This window comes from Leuresthes tenuis, unplaced genomic scaffold (genome assembly GCF_036924035.1).
Source record: "Leuresthes tenuis unplaced genomic scaffold, fLeuTen1.0.hap1 SCAF_5, whole genome shotgun sequence".
NCBI classification, from domain to species: Eukaryota; Metazoa; Chordata; class Actinopteri; order Atheriniformes; family Atherinopsidae; genus Leuresthes; species Leuresthes tenuis.
Window position 1 is genome coordinate 7,617,797 of NW_027325359.1, and position 17,124 is coordinate 7,634,920.

The following is a 17,124-nucleotide window of genomic DNA, read 5'->3' on the forward strand; positions in this document are numbered from 1 at the left end:
AGCTGGTTTGAGATTAAATATATTTTCTTTGATATATTTCATTTTATTTTATTTTCATCCATGAATTCATCCCTCAGTTATATCAGTGGACACCATAAGTCTTACCTCTTTAACATTTGGCATGGGGTTAAATCCACACTGATTACACACAGTGCTCTTGCATTCAGTGCATGTGTTATAGTTAGGAGGATCCTTAGAGCCTATGTTGAGTGCCATCTTACAGAGTGGACAAGTGGATTGGCCTCCTTTGGGAGCATTGTGGGAGGCTGCTGCTGCCTTCGGAGCCTCTGCGGAGGACTTTTCCACTTTACCCTGTGTTGCTGGTTGAGACTTTGCCTGCTGAGGTTGCGCTTGCCTCTTGTCTTTTTCTGACTTTTGGGCATGAGGTGCTTTCGGAGAAATGGGTGGTGTTGTTTTAGGTTCATCCTGAACAGCAGAAGCTATCAAAGTAGATGCAGAACTGAAAATGGAGGAGCCAAAACCAAACATCTTCCCAGATACCGATTCCTGTGCTTTTGCTGGCTCTGTTTTAGCACCACCAAAGCCAAATAAACCCACTGACTCCTGCTGGGAAGCCAGGGTGGCACTGCTTTGCTTTCGTCCAGTTTGATTAGTCTGAGGGGGCTTTTGAGATCCCGATGCCTTTTGAGTCTCAGGTGTCATTTTCTGTGTAGACGTGGAACTGGCATGCTTTTGATTTTCTGGATGTTTCGCAGCTTCATCCTTGTCTGGCATCTTTATTGATTTAGACTGCATTTTCTGAGGTGAACCTGGTGCTGACATATCTTTTCTGACAGGTTCAGAAGGAGATTGTGTCTGGGTTTGTGGAGCAGAAACTTTGCTGGGTGAGAGCTTTTTAATGGAAGGTCCAGGTGGCTCAGAATTTCCTTGAGCTCTCTGTATTTGGCAGGTAAGACAAAGCCACTCACGTCCCTATACAAAAAATAAACACAAATGGGTAAAATTGCACATATTACACAAAGGTACAGGGAGTAAAAATGCTGCCCTCAAAACGTATAAGAAGGCATCACAAATAACTTTGAAAACTTGCAATACTAAATAATTGTAAAAACAACTGATTAACCATGGGAAACAAATTGACCAAGCCATATTGATGAGGCTTATTCATTGTTAATTTCATCTTCACCAAAGGTAATGACAGAGACGTTTTTTTAGAAAATGCTGCATAATAGCTACAGTGTGGACTTAAATCAAACATTGCTTTTAGTAAAGCATAATTTGATAAAACTCTATCAAAATACCAATTGAGCACCGAATAGGAAACAAATAGGAATATCTAAAATAGTAGGAACATGCATGTGGTGTATGTAAATGTATTTGTCTTATATAAAAGAAATTATAAGAAATTAAATGAGAATGAAGTACTTACATCCGAGTCTGGAGGACTGAAGCCACATAAGCTGCAGACCTCAGTTTTACACTTTGTACAGGTTTTAAAGTTAGGTGGTTCCTTTGTTTGCATATTAAGTTCAGTCATGTTACACACTGGGCAAAGAGATTTAGAAGCTGTTTTTGACTGAGATCTGGCTTTTGTTGCTCCCGGTGATGGAGACCCTGCTGGCGTCAGGTCGGGTGTACCTGGTCCCCTGATGCCTTGTTGTCTTTCAGAAGACTGCTGCTGAGGCGTAGCCCTGGCGCCTTTTTGCTGTTGTCCCACCTTAGATGAGTCCTGTTGTAGCTGTCCAATTTTAGGTGACTGCTGCTGTTTCTGTCCTAACTCTGTCCCAACCTTTGTGGACCCTTGTACCGCAGTTTTTGCAGATTCTTGTTGCTGTACACCAGTCTTAGCAGGGCCTTGTTGCATCTTTGTCTTTGGTGGAACCTGCTGTTGTGATGATGCTTTTGGAGACTCTGGCTGTGCTCCACTCTTGGTCAGAACTTGTTGTTGAACTCCAGGCTTAGGTGAACCCTGCTGCGATGGACCCTTAGGTTGTTTTCTGGGAGCCTCTGTTGCAGTATTTGAAGAAGCTTGTTGTCCTGCCGGCTTGTTTGTGGGTCCAGTCTGTCCATTCCCATGCAGCTTTGGTGATCCTTCTTTAGGAGGAGGCTGAGACTTTTGCAAAGCGGGCACCTGCTGTTGCTGTTTTGAGTCTTTTCCGTGCTGTTCTCCAGATGGCTTCCTCCCCTGCTGAGGAGGTGATTTTTTATCCCCTTCCCCATCATCTCCAAACAATCCAAACTTGTTTACGGCAGAAGACACAGCATTCAGGGGGTTGGCCCCGCTAAGAAATTTGGAGGAAAACATAGTCGGGTCCTCTTCCTCTTCCTCGTCCTCCTCGTCCTCCTCGTCCTCACAGGAGCTGGAATCTACAGGACTATCAGAGTCAGAGCAGGAGCTGTCTGCTCTTTGTCCTGGCTCTCCAGCAGTGGCCTGTGCTGGAGGCGAACCTGTGGAGGGGGCATCTACAGCCCCTCTGCTGCTGCTGCTGCTGCTGCTGCCTGGGCTCTCCTCTGGCTCAGCATCTACATCAGACTTCCTATATGCATTATACACAAAGAGAAAAGAAGAGTGAGATGAGCAAACACGCAAGGAGGAGAGATACTGACAAAGTGTGAGCATTTTTGAACCACATACACCTTATTCCCTGTGAGCCAACCTGGTTTGGTTTGACCAAATGAATATTAGCATCCTCAATAATGGTCACAGGAAAAGGAATGCAGAACACATCATTAACCATCCACTCATGAACTGCTCCACAAGTTATCTCTCATAACTCTTACATGACCATGAAATGACCATCATTGTGTTATATTATATTTGTCTTCTATTTACAGGGGGATATCTTTATATAAATTCAACTACTGTACATTTGCAATAGAAGGATTTACAATTGAATGCACTTTAAATCTAAGAAATCAGTGTATCCACCAGTTCTTTATCAATAAAATGTGATTTCGTTCCGACTTAAACAATATTGATTTGCAAAAAATAGTAAGTTATATAAATAAGGTCATTAAGTATTTTACCCCACAATGATTTACTCTGCTGTTGCTATAGCTGTCAGGACCACGGACAGTGTCAGTTTCTAAAGGAACTCTCATATTCAGCAGTGCAATATACAAATTAGTGCAACATTAATAAACCTGGCATCTACAAACCCATTTCAAATGGCCGAACCCATGGATCTAGATTGCTATTTCTCCACCCAAAAAAATATTGGATTTTCATCGCCCAAGTGGCGCTGATTGCCGAGGAGTGAAAAATCCCATGCAGGACATGTTTTACAGCAGCAAGACAAGTAAACACAGGAAATAGCGCTCTGTCTGGAGAAGCATCCGGGTAGGGGGCTTTCAAATAATGCATGTGTATGATACTTTCATCATACGAAAGCAACATCAAGGGGGCTAAATGGGCTGTCACAGCTGGATTAAGCATAAAACGTTTAGGCTACTTCGCACTGCCGACAAGCAGCAATGCTCCATATAGGCAGATCTGATGTATCCCCAGCTGTTCATCTTAATGAAAAAACAGCATGCATAACGCCAGACCACTCTAAATTGGATACGGTGTAAGTCCGCAGAGGGTGATGATAGGTCCAAGCACACGGGTGAGTGTGGAGATTTTTTTCTTTTATAAAAACAGACACATTATCACCAATTCGTATGCCCTTGACCAGGCGTCAATTCAGATTCTCAAATTAATCCAATGTTCAACTAATCCAAATTATTTTTAAAAACCTGCGTAAAACAGCGAACAGACCCTGCGAAAGCCCTGTCATCGCTGTCATTTTACGACACACAATCTGTTATCCGCTCCGTGTCTCCCCGCTCATTCCCTCCCATCCTGCAGCCGAGCATCCTTCACCCTCTACGGTCACAATGTCAAACACTGAAGTGCGGTTATCAAGTGAAATCGCCGGAAATTGTACCTTCATCAGCAGCCGATAAGGCTCCCATTTCTCCTCAGACCTGTTCGGAAATCCCCAGTCCGTGTCTGTCTATCGCCAAGGGATGGAGGGCACAGGGCAGCAGATAGAGAGCACCCACTCCGCCTCCGACTCTAGTGCGCAGGCGCCGCCTCTGACAGGTGATCACAATATATATCACGCACGGAAATTGAAATTAAAGGGGACAAGCGATTTATTTCCTCTAGAGTCACGTGTGATCAGCGGGGAAAACATGAAGATTTACCCTCAAGCATGATATACTGCGCATTTTTTCTGTGGCGTGGACGCATTTGAAAGATCATGGTGGTGATGATGAGCACGAAGCCATAAAAGCAACATCAGAAATAATGAAGTTACTTTGAATCCCGTTTCACATGATTACTTAAATCTCATTTTCTGTAGGCTAATAATCACCTTAATGGGTTTTTTTCTTTTGCTGGTTTCTGTACCGTGGATAAAAATCAATATGAAACCCCAGAGGTATATGGTATTTTTCATCTATGGATTGATTATAGACATCGTGTCTTGTGTTTGTATGGAATTTCTGCATGTCAGGACATCACTCAGTAAGTGGGCAGCCGACAAGTCCCCTTTGTCTTTATGAGAACATTTGTCAATCTGATGTGATGAAAGCAAGAGAACCTTGGAGCTAGACTGATGGATCTTCTTTCTCAATCTTACTTATCTCAAAAACCATCCACCCTCCAGCCATTCAGTAGCAGTGTTGGCACATAGTGCAGCTGATCAGAGATCATCACCTCAATATCTGTAAATTACCATTTCCTTTTTTGTCCCTGTTTGTCAGTAAGCTATATCAAATATACCCCTTCTCTCACCCAACTTGCTCAAAGTATAGAATCTGTTGTGAAGATAAATTCTATTTAAATATATTTTCATTTTATAAAAAAAAAATAACTGTGCACCATGGACATTTTTTTTCACTAATCCATTCTCTACATAAACATGCATTTTCTTATGGATCCAAAATTCTTAAGAGAGATGCATGTCAAAGAAAGTGAACACTCAAAGGCACAGAGCTCCAGTCAGTGTAACCTTATTTTTTCTCCCTCACTGGCTTCTTAGTCTGGCATTTCTCCCTTAAGAGTTAATTTTACCGATCAGATTTGATGAAAGTAGGCATCATAAGTAATTTCGTCCTATGTTACACAGTTATATTTTGAAAAAGAAAACAAAGGACTTTCTGGCTTTTTGAAAAATACCAATCAAAGCTAGATGTATACCATTATCAAATTCTTGACATGATTCTGTTGTCTTTAAATTTCTATTCACAACATCATGTCATATGAATATGTCAGTTTATCCCTTTACAACAGTGAAATATATGCTTTTCTTCTATTAACTTTAATTATTTCACAATGGCAGGTCCCCACTCGCATGCAAATTCACACAGAGTGCACAATAAATAAAAACCAAGTCAATGTGTGGTGAGCGTGAGTGATGTGTGGGAAGAATGGAGAGCAAGTGTTGTGTGGGTGTGTGGAAGAATTACGTCATGTGTGATGCGTGAGCAGCAGAATCGCTACAGTCTCTCTTTGGAAAGCGCCAGATTTGGCTTCACAACACACACATACACACTCACATACACACACATATGCACAGGAAACATTCATCAGCACAATCTCCATCTGGGTATATAGGCTGTGAGTTTGCTGTTGGCTTGTACAATGGCCGGAAATCCACCACATAGCCTGATCTTAGGTTGCTTATATCTACCTCATCCTCACAATGTGCTTACTTTTTCATGTGCCTAATAAGCAGTGATCCTCTTCCTATTTTTGTTGAGTACCAGAAGAGAACTTATCTCAACGTATATAAATAGTTTTGGTGAGACAGTACAGAGGGACTGTTAATCCTGGGAAAATGCATATTTTCTAACTTTTATAACTTTTAATTTTATAACTTAAACAAAATGCCTAAAACTATTGTAGTGTCTGTATTTTTGGGAAGTGATAAGAAGTCTGATAACCACCAGCTGTGTAGGGGAGTCTCAATCAAGGACATTGTGACAAGGCTAAATCAAGGATATTTTGACGTGCACACACCATGGCCTTGTGCTTGGTGATGGGAACATGCAACGTCTTGAAGGTTACTAATAACAGGCAGATTCTACTTAAGGAAGACTGCACTCACAGTAAGGGAGAGATTTTAGGGAATCCAGGCTTGACACATTTCTCCAGACTTGATGCATCATTCTGTAATTCTGATACGGACATGGTTGACAATAAAGGTTTCTGTGTTCGACCAAGTCTGTGTCAGCAGAGTTCTTCCTGCATCATCTACACACACGCTGTTTGAAGGCGACCACCACCAATACACCACACTATCATCAGTGTTTCATTCACATCATTCTGTGTTTATTTTTTTTACATCCTTCTCCACAGCAAAAGCTGTATTATGTAAGACTTAAAGACAGCAGGCAATCACCAGATGTGGTGCTGTCATGCTGTTTTCTTTTAATCCCTCACTTGTCATCACAATCTCTACAGTCAGCACAGCAGACTTAAATTCTGACCTAACACAGCTGAAGCATCATAGACTTAGCCATGTCACTCAGTCACCAAAATGAATAGCATGCACTCATGTGTATTGAGGGGTGAAAAAGGACTTCAAGCTCTACATGGGGGGTTGGTTGAAAAACTTGCATATTAAAACGTGTTTTGCCTCCAGGTTTCGTTGTCATGAAATGTGTAGAATCCCCTAAGGAGCACACAGAAACATTTAACTGAAATTTTCAAGCGATGGGCAACATCAGACTCTCATTTTGAAAGTTTTGGTTGACAAGATCAAGACAAGACTTGTGCCATCACATTAAGCCCTTCAAGTAACATTCTTAGTATATTTTTTTGATGTTTCAAGTAATTGAATGTATCATAATAAAGGAAAGCTAGGGCTACTATGCTTTAAATAATACAATTTTTTTATGGCTATGTAAGAATATTACCTGTTGACTCAAATGTTTGTCCCTCTAGTTTAAATTCAGATAAAACACAGAATAAATTCCCTTCGTGCTTTGCAGCATGAACTGAAAGCTGATCTCCATGGGGTGATACCTATCCACATTAAGGTTTAGGGATTGATACTCATACAGAGAGATGCAGAGTACACAGATCACGAGCTGTGCCAACACATTCACACGTAGGGGTCTTTCAGTAGGTGAGTCTATTGACATGGCTTTAAACTCAGGTCTTGCAGTAATGCATACCATCGAACCACAATGGAAACCTGTCACATCCCCAGTTTCTTACAATACAATTTATGTTTATACATTTCGCAGGTACTTTTATGCAAGGCAGCTTACAAGTGAGGAACACATTGGGGTCAATGTGGTATTCCTGGTGGTATTATTGCTTCAAACTGTTCTTGCTTTTCATTCAATTTAGCCTGTTCTATGAGGCATTTGATGACCACACACCTCTATGGCTATGTGACATGCTGAATGTCTCTTTTTGTTGATTCAGTCATACTCCATTCGTATACAACATTTTCACTCTCCACAATTTAGCATGATCCCAGCGTCCTCACCCACATCTCTTTGTTACTTTATTTGGCTCTCTCATATGCAAACCAACTCAACTGAACAAAACTCAGAAGCAATACTTATCTCACTCTCATTTTAATTAAGCTCACACACTGGAGCAGTTTCCAACAGCCTCAGCTGTATTTCTAAATGGATGAAAATGCAATTTTCCACAACAACAACCAGGTACTGAACAATCACCATTTTTTCAACTATTTCAGTATAGGGACTAGTTTGCAAAATGACACACCTCTGACGTTGACCCTTGAGAAAGGCAAAGCAGTTTTTCCCCGGCATGGTTTTCTTTGGAGAAGAGCCGGAGCACTGTGGAATAGTAACCTGCATGGAAGTGTATTGCTGTCCTCTCCACGTCTCTAGGTCTCTCTGCCTGAGCTTTTTGCAGGGCCACCGGGTAATCTATACAGTAACCTGATCACACACTCTTTGCCACTGTCATTAAATTTACATATCTGCCATGAGAAGGGGGAAAATATGGACTTGCAACGCTGGAAGCAAAGCATGAACAGCAAATAAACAAAAATGAGAAAAAAAAAAGATATTTAAAAAAAAAATGTTTGTCTGTTTTTTCTCTTGAAAATACAATTTTCCACTGGGGGACTCAACACCAGAACTGTGTTGGACATTATAGATGTTCCAAGCATGGAACCAAATGACCAGCTAAATGAAAACTTGACTTGTCTGTGAATGTGCATGATGCACAGGTTCAGTTTCTGCAGTGAGCATCATCTGCCTGCTGTGTCTCTCTGGGGAGAATATTTTCTCCTCTTCTTCTCTCAGAATTGTCCTATAGCACTCTGTAAGCCTCTTTAGCCACCCAGTCCTTTTTCCTGATGAGTGACCACTGCTATCTCCCATTCTAAAAATACTCTTAAAGAAACAGCGTCGACAAGACATCAGCATAGCCTTATCATCTGCTCTCACTGTTCTTATCTTGTTTTCTTCCCCTTCCCCAGCCCCTCCCCTTCCTGCCATTTCATTTGAGAATTCAGATGATAAAAACAGTTCCCACCCCCAAATCTCACAGATCAGTGAGCAGAATATTGTTGCAGATCACTCAGATTGGCAAAAAAGAAAAGGGTGGAAGAAAATAAATACGAGACTGAACAGTATATAAACACATTTGGTCTGATTGAAAAGAAGAAACCTGAATTGATAGATGTCAGAAAGATGAGATAAATGTCAAGGTGAGTTTAGAGAACAGAAACAGAGTGAAAAAGTCAATTCAGTCATGCCTTCTTCAGGGTAGACAGAGCATAGCTGTATTTGCTTTAATGCTAATGTAAGCCTTTATCAGAGCTGGTAAATTCCCTAAATAAGAACTTCATGCCTGCCATTTCTCCTGCTTCAGACATATTTTATTCTCAGTGGTAATCACTAATGTTGACATCAGGAAGTGAATATGCCACACCTATGTTATGTTTGCTGAAATGCTTGTAATCGCAGATCAAATTATAATGTTGTTGCCAAATGGACATCAAATGTTTTAGAATCAGTGATGATGTCTAGACAGCAGGCTGTATATAATTGAAGAGGTGTAAAAGAAGATGGGGTTTTAAACTACGTGCAGCCTTGCCAGTGTACAGTGCACGAGGTAAGCTTTGTCCAAAAATACATACAGATACTGTACTTAAAATGAATATCTTCCCTTTAAAAGAACCCAATCATTTTACAGGAAGACACTTTTTCTATGGTGCATTCATATTTATGCATCATTTCACACTTTGCTATCAACTTTTTGTATTTTTGTTGTATTTTTGTACAGTGCAAAGTGTCTAAACTTGGATCAATTTGAGTATTTTATGACAAGTTGCATTTATGTGTTTATGGCGACTAATCTGAAGCAGAAAGACAGTAATAAAATGCAGGTCCACCTACAAAAAAAAAAACAGAAAACAAATCAACTTTTAAATATGTATCATTTTTAATAGATGGAATTAAATATTGAGAAATACCTAATGGCTAAAAATACTGTAGAAGTTATAATAATCCTGTCTCAAGATATCTCTGTTTCTGACTCTCTTAGTACTGTTGCTACTCGACAGCTACTTGTGAATTAAAGAAGATGACCTTGCATGTGTGCATCCCAATCATTTTTTAAAAGGATGACGATGAAGAATAACAGGCGTCACTTTCTGGTGTGCTTTTCATCAGGGAGTCATGTAGTATACTCCAATATCACCTTCACTGGCACCTGCCTGGTGTAAAACTGTTGAGCAACAAGGCAACTGTTCCATCTGGGCTATGCATGTGTACACCTGCGCATGTCTGCCTGTGTGTATCTGTGAGTGCTTGTGTGTTTGATTGAGTACGCACACTGTACTCAACCTGCCCAGGGAGTGGATCCGTTCTCTCATCAAATATTCACCAGCAGCCACAGGCAGCCACAGGCTCCCAGCTGGCTGCTGTTATAATGCACACACATTGCAGTCGTATTGGTTCCTTGATGTATTTATTGGAAAAAAGTGTCTCATAAAAGTATCTGTTTTGTGAATGAATTTTTCAAATTTACACAACTCTTGTCATATGTCAATGTACATTCTGAGTGAACATCAGGATGTGGCCTCATGCATATTTTAAAAACATCATTCATGTCTGCTTTAAAGACATTTAATTTATTTTCAATGTTACAATAGCAACAATTCCATCCATTGTCTATACCCGCTTAATCCGTTGGTCAGGTCACGGGGGGGCTGGAGCCCATCCCAGCGGTCATTGGGCGAGAGGCGGGGTACATACTGGACAGGTCCAGTCCAACACAGGGCCACACAGAGACGAAGGAGACAAACAACCACACACGCTCACACTCACTCCGGAAGCCAGAGTACCCGGAGACAACCCACGCATACAAGGGGAGAACTAGCAACAATTTTTGATAACCAATAGTCAAAAATGTGACTTGGTAACGATAAAGTGGTAGATTAATCAATCAGTCTTCAAGCCTGGTTTAATGTTATAAGTTCTTTTGTCTTATTTATTGGTTTTACTACTTTCCACCAATGCATTGATTTAGTACTGAGTACAATATCTGTCTGAGTGTAAAAATGGAGTCCCTGATACCAAAGGCTAACAACTCTCTTCTCACAAAGAGAATGTAATACTGCTATTAGTGGACTTAATTTCATAGCTCAGATTTGTGCTGCATATATTACTGCGGTATTACAGACATTTGGACAAATGTATTTCAGCTAATTGCCAACACTCCTTCACAACATACACAAGAATAATCACTTTTGAAGGATATTATTTTTGCAAAATGGATACTATCATTATCATTTACAAACTGCTGAGATATGTTTGCAAAGTTCGACTCTATTTTTCAGTTTCAGACATGTTTTTTAGACATTCAAAACAAATCTAATTTACAAAGTGTTATTGCCTACAAGACACTCGGAGGAACATTTCTGGAAATATCATAAAGGTTGAACAATCTGCCTTAGACTTCTAATGAAATCAATCATATAAAGCCTTGCTTTTTCTGTGGATAATTCTGCCTGCAGTTGCAACATCTGTTGGTACCACACAGCCTTAAGCGGTATCTCTCAGTTTTCAGTCTGGAGCAGATCCCTAATTCAGCATTGGGTAAAATATTTACTTATCCCCTGTTTCCCTCATCTCTTATCTCTTCACTGCAGTGGAGGGATGCTGTATGTTTCTTCCTCACCAAAATATTACACTTGGTCATATTTGATTCCCTATGACTTAGCGATTTCCCTTTGCTCTGAGTTTATATCGCGAAAGCCGATTAATGTATTCCCTTACTGTGTAATCCGTTTCGAATTTTAGTCCTTGGTTTCTTTTATGAAGAAGTTCATTTCTAAGGACATACAGTAATACACAGTATGCAAGTATGTCCCTATTCTCTGTTTTTTTTTCTTCTCATATTTGTGTTTGTTGACTAACAAAAAAAATATCATGTGAAAAACATTAGATATAGTTCAGTTCATTTCTGCACACAGGTAAAGACAGGTGTGTAAAAAAAAATTCTAATCAAGACATCCAACACCATTAGAACAAGCAAGCATTCTGGTTGCCTACACAGTAAGCATGCATACATGTATACCTGTACAAATCTTTTGGGACATCCAGCAAAGGGAAGTCTTACTACCACACTGCATTCCTAAGTAGAGCTCACAACTGTGTTTGTAGTCAATGTATCTGTGATCCCCATGTGAATCCCCTATCATATACTATATATGCTTCTGAAAATGATTCTAGAATCTTGGAATCTCTGATTACTCTCAGCATGTACAACCAGCAAACTATAGTATGTGTTCTGTGACTTTGTGGGCTGTTTGTTGTTTAACGACCATGGCCAGCTGTTGGGGCTGACATGGTGCAAAGGTCAGAGTAATGTAATGAGAAAGATGGAGGGATAAAGGGAGGGATTAGAGAAAAGAACAACCCCCACAAGGCCACAAATGTAGTGATTGCATCCAGCTTAATGACACTGCATTCACTGCGTCAGTGATGCACAACCATTTATGACCTGGCTGTTACTTTTACTGACCATTATGTACTTTAATGCTTGTAATTATGGAGATATTAGTTTTACAAATGCATTTGTTTTCAGATATTCAGGTAAGAATGTATTCCAATGATACCTGCAGAAGAATATGTACATTTTTTATTTTATTGTGCTAAACAGTATTAAGAATTAATACTGCTATGCAGAGACTGTCCTCTCCAAAACATGCCCATGTAGCAGTTGTTCACGCAGGCAGGTAGGCTATTAATGTTAAAATAAAATAAGTGACCTCCAGGGTTCATGAGAGCTGTTACATATAAACTCTAAAAATTAGATCCGTGATAGTACAGTTGTAAAAATAACGTCTTTATCCGTACACATGATTTATTTGTAACCCTAGCCAAATAAGTAACTCTTAAGGACTTGTGTGACTTCTTAAACAAAGACTTGAGAGTGATGTCAGCTCTGGAGTGGTAGTGCTCACACAAGTCATATTTCCCCTCTGCCGCTTGTAGAGGTGGTACTTAGCAGGATCCTGTAATGAGTTATATTGAAAGGTATATAAACAAACAACTTATGAAGCTGTTTCCATTAGAGGACTTCTTGGACATGCATCTATGATTTTACTTGGATTTGGTAATTCTCTTGGCGGTTTTCCAGTTCAGGTTGCCAACCCCCAGGAGAGGCAAAGCCCCGAGGGGAATAAGCAGAGAGCCTTTCATCACAACCCTTTTGGGTAGATGTTCCCCCTTGCATTCTCATCCCCATTCCCCTCCTCTGCCTTCATTTAACACTCTATCATGCTCACTGACTCATTCTGCCTTCCTTGCTTTCCCTTGGCTCTATGTAGAAGAAAAAAGCCAGATGATCTACACCTCCCATTTTTCTTACTCCCTCGCCTGTCCTCTCAAAGCCTTTTGTGTCCTGAGAGGTATGGGAGCTGTGGGAAACTCACAGGATGATGGGTGGTCAGCTTCTTTTATAGATATACAGAGGTCCTCTAAGGGATCATGGAAAAGTACACGCACATGCTGTCCAGTGAATCATGCTGAATGAATGGATTGGATTTTCATTATCTTGTATAGGTTTTACATTTTGATTTTTTACACCTTACGATATGTAGAAACCTGGATTGTAGACAATAAATATAAATAAACGGATGGATGCATAAAATATTATAGGGGTCAGTCCAACCTCTCCTGCTGCTGATTATTTAACTAACTGGCTGGGAAAATACTGTAGCTCCGTGACAGCTGTGTCAGTGAGATAGCACACCGTACATGTTGACATACCACTATTTGTGTGCAGTGTTTTGTTTTAGTTTTACTTTATTTATTTTGGGTACAATGTCCAATAGAAATACATTGGATTAACTATTGTTTGATCTAGAAACACAGGGCAAGTCTGTGCCTTCATTGATTTTTCTTTACCTACCAGTTTACCTATCAATGTGAAAAGAATTGTAATATAACCTTCACTTGTCACATTGATAACATCTAGATATAAAAAAAGAAGGCTTACCCAGTCTGAGCACATAAACAAATACAATAGTGGAATGATCAATGATTTATGCAAATGCTTCAAGATGACAAAGCAACAAAATATTGTAATGTAAATATAAATTCAAAAACAGCTTTTCCCCCTTAGGCTTTATTCTGTAGCCTGCAGAAATAATGGGAGGAAAAAAAAGGAGTTTTTACAGGAATTTTATGCTGTTCTTTTTACCATTTCTGTACAAATAAATACATTTTGGTTTTACTTTCTGTCTTCTTTATGTTTCTGTTATGTTTTCCACTGTTCTAATATCGGTTGATTTACTTTTTTGTTTTGTTTTGGATTTATATTTATTCAGCGTTAATTGAACCAACATGATTGAGAAAGGGAGCCATCTGTTAACATAGGAACAGATATACATGTTTTCTTTTTCCAATTTTAGAATGCTCCATCAGTCTTACAAAATGGGTTGAATCTTGCTATATTCCACTAGTCCACAAGTCCTCCAGGTGATATGGTCCTATCTGTCGTTTGCTCATACCTCTTGAATAACAATGCCTACAAAAAGTGTTGTCGAAGCTTTCGACTGGTGAAGAACCTGGGCAACATAAAGGGATCTACGGTCTTTCCCATCTGAGCCAATAAAGCTTCAGAGTGGTTGTAGGTGTCTTAGTGGCCTTCCTCATCAGTCTTCTTTTTGCACCGTTCCTCAGTTTGTGAGGACGGCCAGTTCTAGGCAGAAATAGACAAGTGCCATACTCCTTCCATTCCTTAAAGATGGATTTAACTAAACTCCATAGGATGTCCAGTGAGTAACCATTTCTTGACTTATATTTTTAAATTATGTTTTCTCTGAGTTGCCTAGAGTGTTCTTTTGCCTTCATGTTAAAATTGTAGCAGGAGTATTGATGAACCAGAGACAAGACCTCCCAGACACAGGTATTTTTATACTACAACCACTTGACTCACATAAACTGCACTCAGGATATCTCCATTTCACTAATTGTGACACTGCTGGCATCAAGTAGCTGGACCTCTGTTGAATTAGGTCAGTCACTTTAAACTACATTTATTTAATTAATTGACATTAGTTTATAAAAATGTGTTTACACTTTGACATGAAATAAGCTTTTTTGTTATTGTATTGATTGTGATTTAATTTATTAAAGCAGAAGGGATAAACATCCAAGAGGGCGAATACTTTTTATAGGCATCGTATGCCTTGTTTGAGTGTATTCACGTTGGACCTGATAGCTTTATGAAGTATATTATTTAACAAGCCATACAGTCCTCTTAGGGAGGAAAGAGGGGTGGTGACATATGAGATTGAGAAAACAATCTGGGTTCCAGCAAAAATGCATTCTTTTTACAATGCAACTGTCATCTTCATGGATGCCATTTTACAGGTTGCCATGATAACATGTAAACGTAACAGTGACAAAAATAAAAGCCAAAAAACAAAACTACTTGACTATGGTAAGAAAATGTTCATGTTTAGGGACAAAAATGCATTATTTTTACAACTGAACATGGATTTCATGGATGGCAATTTTACCCTTCACTTGCAGGTGCTCTGCCTTGTAGTCTCATACTCTTTAAATGTTAGTGTAGTCAATATCCACCTGTATGCACCATATGACTGATTTGGGCCCTTTTTGGAGTAGACAGAAACTAATAGAAATGTACTGTGTCAATGTCACACAGTGTCATTCTGTACTCAAGGTGTAAACTTACTTCTGGAAAAACAAATTTGGTTTGATTTTTCCTGATTTTATGTATGACCTATGTTACTATTACAAATAGAAATGCGTGATGAAAAAGAAATCTGTCATTCATTTAAAGGCCCACCAAACAGTCACGTACTGGGTTTTGAGGGAGCTGCTGTCTTGTTAAAGGCGTGTTGAGAATGGGATGAAATAAAGTGCCAAAATGACTCTACATATTGATATTTAGGTTTTCTCATTTAAGTAAATTTGAGCACATTTAAATGTGTGAACAAATTATCTGTTCATTTGTTCAATGTAGTAAAATGTTACCTCTCAAATTTAAGAAACTAACCAATACCACAAAAAAGTATTTGTCATGTATTTCTTTTTTCTTGCTTACCATGTTTTTTGTCCTTTACTTTATGTAATTATTTAATTGTTGGTTAGTTTCAACTTGGCATGGATTTTGTAAGAGGTATAGATTCACAGGTGACCAGCTACTTTTTACCCTTCATCAGTAGGATTTCTATGTGGGTTTTGCATAGAAGTCATATTCATTGCCATTGAACCATTTAAAAGAGAAAAAAGTTAGATACAGGATAAATACTGCAGATTACATTACAGTTTACATGAATATGTAGTAACAAACCATGAATTTCATTTGTAGAAATACTCGAAAAAATAAAAAGTTACATAGATGCAGTGCTTTGCTTGTGAAGCTGCTACCAGTTTGAAGTTACTTTGTATAGAACATTGGATTCACATTTGTTTTTGCAGAGATGTATCCATTAAACCAAACGCGATCAATATTTGCATACAAAAACATGCCTTTGCATACACATACAGCATACTGCACTGACAGCATGCTGAATATTATAGCTTTAGAGATCTGTTTGTCATCTTCCAATAACCTCTCCATCCCTTTGTGACATTTTCACGTGCAATAATGCATTCCAGTGCACTAGCTACTGATAGAAAAAAAAACAGAGATAATTGAGAAATAGAGAAAGCACTTTCATCTTCATCGTCACAAAAACATGTAAAGAAGACTGCTCACTGAAATTTAGCCTTTGACCTTTTAAGCCTTCTGTAGATCAATAAAAAGATTATAGCATCTCATCACATAATGACTTATTGAACCTCGGAATGTATGGTTTGCTGTAAAGTATGTGCAGTACCTGATTAAAGATTAAAGTTATTTTGCATCTTTGTGTAGATTCAGAACATTCATCCCAAATGCAAAAGCCAGCTTTAGCTCCAGAGGGGAGGAAAGTTACCCCCGAGCTTAACTAAGACAACCAGTCTTGTATTGTATATTAGGAATATGATTGATAAGTGACTACAGGGGACCAGGAGGCCAGGAATAACAGATTTTAAACTTGAGAGAGAAAGAAGAGGGAGTTTGATGAGGGGGGTAGTTGAACTGGTTCACAGCCTGTTGCTATGGTAGCCATGTGGAATAAATCGGCAGCATGAATTCCACTCTCAAATGCCTTCAGCACCCCGCTGACTCATGTGGACCTAGACAGAATATGAATTAGAATGGTGTCCTTGTAAGCAGCACACTATGACGAGGCAGAAGAATCCAAACCACGTGTTAATTTTGGATTTTCTTTTCTTTTGATTTAAAGCTTTAATGAAGTTTCTCCATTTGGTAATATGAATTGTTTAACTGCATGGAAACTCAATAAAAAAAATCAGAATTGCCATAAAATCCTATTGTCACTTCCACCTTGTCACATGATGACTCTTTAAACATGCAGGTTTCTGAAAGGCTATATATGTATATATCTATACATATACACACAGCATATCACTATATCAATATTGTGTCTATGGCGTCAAACTGCAGTGAGTTGAGGTCCAGTGAGTTAATCCTATTCCACCCCTCTAACCTCCAACAACAGATCTGCTACGTTGATAAAGCATAAGAAACAGAACGAGAAACAATGAGCTCTTTCTTACTTTTAGACATTTAATTCAATACAAATT

At 39.1% G+C, this 17,124-nt stretch overlaps 1 protein-coding gene across 7 annotated transcripts in view; it reads right to left on the reverse strand.

The window, feature by feature from the left end:
* Positions 1–3,985, reverse strand: part of pclob (piccolo presynaptic cytomatrix protein b) — a 62,421-nt gene extending 58,436 nt beyond the window's left edge. For all 7 annotated transcript variants that reach the window (XM_072385709.1, XM_072385710.1, XM_072385708.1 and 4 more), the window contains exons 1-3: positions 3,891–3,985; positions 1,391–2,498; positions 106–933 (exon numbers count right to left, since the gene is read on the reverse strand). In XM_072385709.1, the coding sequence (XP_072241810.1) occupies positions 106–933; positions 1,391–2,266 (1,704 nt within the window). In that variant the 5' untranslated portion in view covers positions 2,267–2,498; positions 3,891–3,985. The remainder of the gene's footprint in view (positions 1–105; positions 934–1,390; positions 2,499–3,890) is intronic.
* Between the last annotated feature and the right edge of the window lie 13,139 nt (positions 3,986–17,124).